Here is a 3,678-nt window from a genome sequence, read left to right as displayed (position 1 = left end):
TATATATATATATATAGATAAAAGATTTTGAATTGGTTCCCAAATATAAAATTTTCTTTTCGTCCGAAAATTCAAACTAATTAAAAAAATAACGGTTATGAGGGGATGCCTATAAATATATGAATGCAGAATGCAATTGGATTCCACCATTCCTCTCTTCCTCACTCCCTGTTTCTCTCCACCACCTCACACAGTCCGCTCGAAGCTGCTTCTTCTCCGGGCATTCCTCTCTGTTCTGCTCTCATACGACCTTCTGCGAGTCTCAAGCCAAAGGTAAGTTCCTCCCTGCAAACTTCCTATCACTACACCTGCAATCAAGTTTCAGCATATGTAGGAGCTATTAGGCTTACATGCCCCTCAATTCCTATGTATTTACTTATCAAAGATGGGCATTCTTCTCCGTCCTGCTCTCAAATGCATGTGCTTCTTCAAAAAGATTTGTAAATTTTAAAAAATAAAGGGACATATTTTTCTTCTCCAGTTTGTACTTGGTAGCATACAAATTAAGTTATGTGAAAACAATGCTAAATTGAACTATCTTTGAAGTTGTATATCTTCATAAATTTCGAAATATGAAAAAAGTAGTTTTATATACCAATTTTTAGAACTTTCATCCATCAATTTTTTATTTTTAATCCTTAACCTAATTATTAACATTTTGATTTTATAAATTACCATTCTTTTATTAAAACTCATCATTTGGAGGGGTGGATTTCACATTACCAAACGATTTTTTTCAAGTATGAATGGCTTCTCTTCTATGTACAATATTTACCCTCTTGCTTATATTTTAAACAACTTAGGTCATGAAATCTAAAGAAACCGTACTGTATTTCATCCTAATATTTAGATATTTTTTTTATTTTTGCCTGAAATAATTCAGAAACCGTACTGTATTTCATCCTAATATTTAGATAATTTTTTTTTTATTTTTGCCTGAAATAATTACATATTTACCACTCCATTTGTATTTCTATGTATCAACATATCATATCTAACACTTAAACTTCAATTTTAATATATATGTTACTTCACTTAGGCATGAATCGATGTATTTGACTTTCTAATATAAAAAATTCTGCTATTTTTACATATTTAAGATTTATGTTTACATATTTAAGATTTACATAATTTATATTTGCTTCGAAGTCTCAAATCCCCGAAGATTTTATCAAAATCCTTACTTATGTATCACCATGGATATATAGATTAATTGGTATATCATTTTTGTAATATAATTTGCATATCAGAGTAATTAAAGCATTAATTATAGAACTGAGTCAAATGTATGTAATTATTTCTATATAGTATGTTGCATTTAAGTTTGATTTCTTACTCCTTTTATTCTTCTTGATTATTCCAAATAATAAATGTGATTGTCCTTCACCTTTAGTATAACCTTTTTGCTTAAATTAAACAACCAAATATGAAAACTCCATTTTTTAATTCAGTCGTTGTAGCTCTAGCCATATAAAACTCATCCATGGAGAGTGAAATTTGGGTGCAACTGTGATTAGATGATACACTAATACTCACAAACAGTCCTACCACCGCGGGCTATGCTTACACGCCAAGGATGACGAGATTTGTTCCTCCACCATTGATGATGCCCTCTGCTCTTACGCAATGACCACATTTCTCTGCTTCCACACCATGAACACAATTGTCCTCTCCTACCCGGCGGCCGATGCATCCTTCAAATTCTTCCTATCCTCGTTCTCACAGTACGTGAATACTTTCTTCTATTCTCTTCTATTGATTTCTACATTCTTACTCTAATCCTCAATTTCTCTCTAATTTTTGTGAGTAACTAACTTTTCAGTGTATGAAGTTCCACCTCGCATTCGCGCAAAGACTTGCAAGCATGACATTTGCAACCGTTGATGCTTTTTTTGATCGTAACAATGCAGTAATTCAACCTCAGCAGGTAATTCATAATTTTTAGAAAAATTTACGTACATACCAAATAATTTATATACATTTATATTTAAATTGTGATTTTTTATTTAAAATATTTTTTTTTATACATGAAATATTGCATTTCACTTAAAAAAGGGTGAAATTTACGCAAGTACCACACAATTTTTATGCATTTATCGTCTAACAACAAAATTTTCATATTTGTATGTATTACTCTTTGTATTATAATAAATAACGTGTTTTATTTTTATAAAGTAATAGTTCTATTTTTATATGGTATTAAAGATTTGAGTATTTTGTATGTAAATGTGAAATTTTAAGTTTTAGATATATAATTACATAAGAATTATATGACATATTTGTAAATGACCCCTCAAAAGTTTGAAATAGTGATATGGTTTTTTTAATGTTAAAGATTTCAGTATTATCTACTTAATAAAATATAAATGTCCCTTCAATATTCAGGCATTTTGATACATACCACTTAAATCGTATGTATTTACATATCTAATAAATAAATTTTATTTTTTACAATTATACCACCCAAATATATAATATCACACAGGAATACCACCATTTTAACTTACATAAGGTGAAACACATATTTTCATCCACAGATAATGCGGTATGTATGTAAAAATTTAATTGAAGATTTAAAGGTGAAACACATATTTTCATCCACAGATAATGCGTTATGTATGTAAAAATTTAATTGAAGATTTCAAATATGTTAATACAAAGGAATTGAGTGGTATGTGTGTAAATCTTTCAAAATTTTAAGTTAGATATGCAAATACATAAAAATTATGTGGTATATATGACTGATATTTTTAATCTTGTCAAATTATTTAGCTAAATTTTGGTTCTTATATATTTTTTATTTAAAATCTAAAGATGCACAGAATCTGAACAGAATAATTGAAGACACATCCTCACATGATTATACATTCGATTTTCTGCTTAGTCATAGAGAATTTTTGACAATAAAAGAATAAATTATTTGCATAGTTTGTCAAGTATATATTAAATTATTAGAACTATTTTTTAATTTAGTCATAATATTTTTTATCATAAAATATTATTTACTTATTTATTTTATCACAGGATGAGAACAATGAGAATGAGGAAATTGTGACGTTGAACTGCAAACATACTTTTCATGGAAACTGCATCAAAAATTTGTTGATCATTAAAATCATTGTGCTAATTATAGAGCATCAGTCATCACAGATGAATATAGTTAGTTTTACATATTTCAAATGTGTTTTAATAAACATTTGAATTGTGTTTCTTCTCATCTAAACTGTGGGTATTTTTGAATCTATAAACTTGTTTTGTTAGTTTTTTTTTTTTGCATAATTTTACAATATTATGCAATTTTATGTGTTTATTTTGTTTATATATTTTGAGCATTAAGATTAAAATTTTGATTATTTTATCTAAAATATTTTTTGTTTACAAAACATATGTACCGCATAATTATTATGTATAAAATTTTTTTATAGATCAATATATGAAATGATATATTTTATTTTTATATAAAATGATTTATTTTATTTTCTTATAGATCAGTAGTGTTATATTTGTATGATGTTAAGAATCTGAGTATTATGCATGTAAACGTGATATTTTAGGTGTTAGATATATAAGTGCATAAGATTTATATGGTATATTTATAGATGTCGACTCAAAAATTAATAATTACATAAAATTTTTCTTGTGTTGCAAAAGATTTATCTTTGGAGTGTTATATATGTA

General features: G+C 27.1%; 1 protein-coding gene across 1 annotated transcript; it reads left to right on the top strand.

Annotated features, from left to right (window-relative positions):
- Positions 1-129: 129 nt before the first annotated feature.
- LOC110035732 lies at positions 130-1,851 on the top strand (the record flags this gene model as incomplete). Its single annotated transcript, XM_020740012.1, has 3 exons — positions 130-273; positions 1,543-1,724; positions 1,823-1,851. Coding segments are annotated over 3 exons (333 nt in total), but the record flags the coding sequence as incomplete, so codon positions are not given.
- Positions 1,852-3,678: the final 1,827 nt, after the last annotated feature.

This window comes from Phalaenopsis equestris, unplaced genomic scaffold, assembly GCF_001263595.1.
Source record: "Phalaenopsis equestris unplaced genomic scaffold, ASM126359v1 Scaffold199504, whole genome shotgun sequence".
Lineage (NCBI taxonomy): Eukaryota > Viridiplantae > Streptophyta > Magnoliopsida > Asparagales > Orchidaceae > Phalaenopsis > Phalaenopsis equestris.
This window is presented reverse-complemented; position numbering and strand designations above follow the sequence as displayed.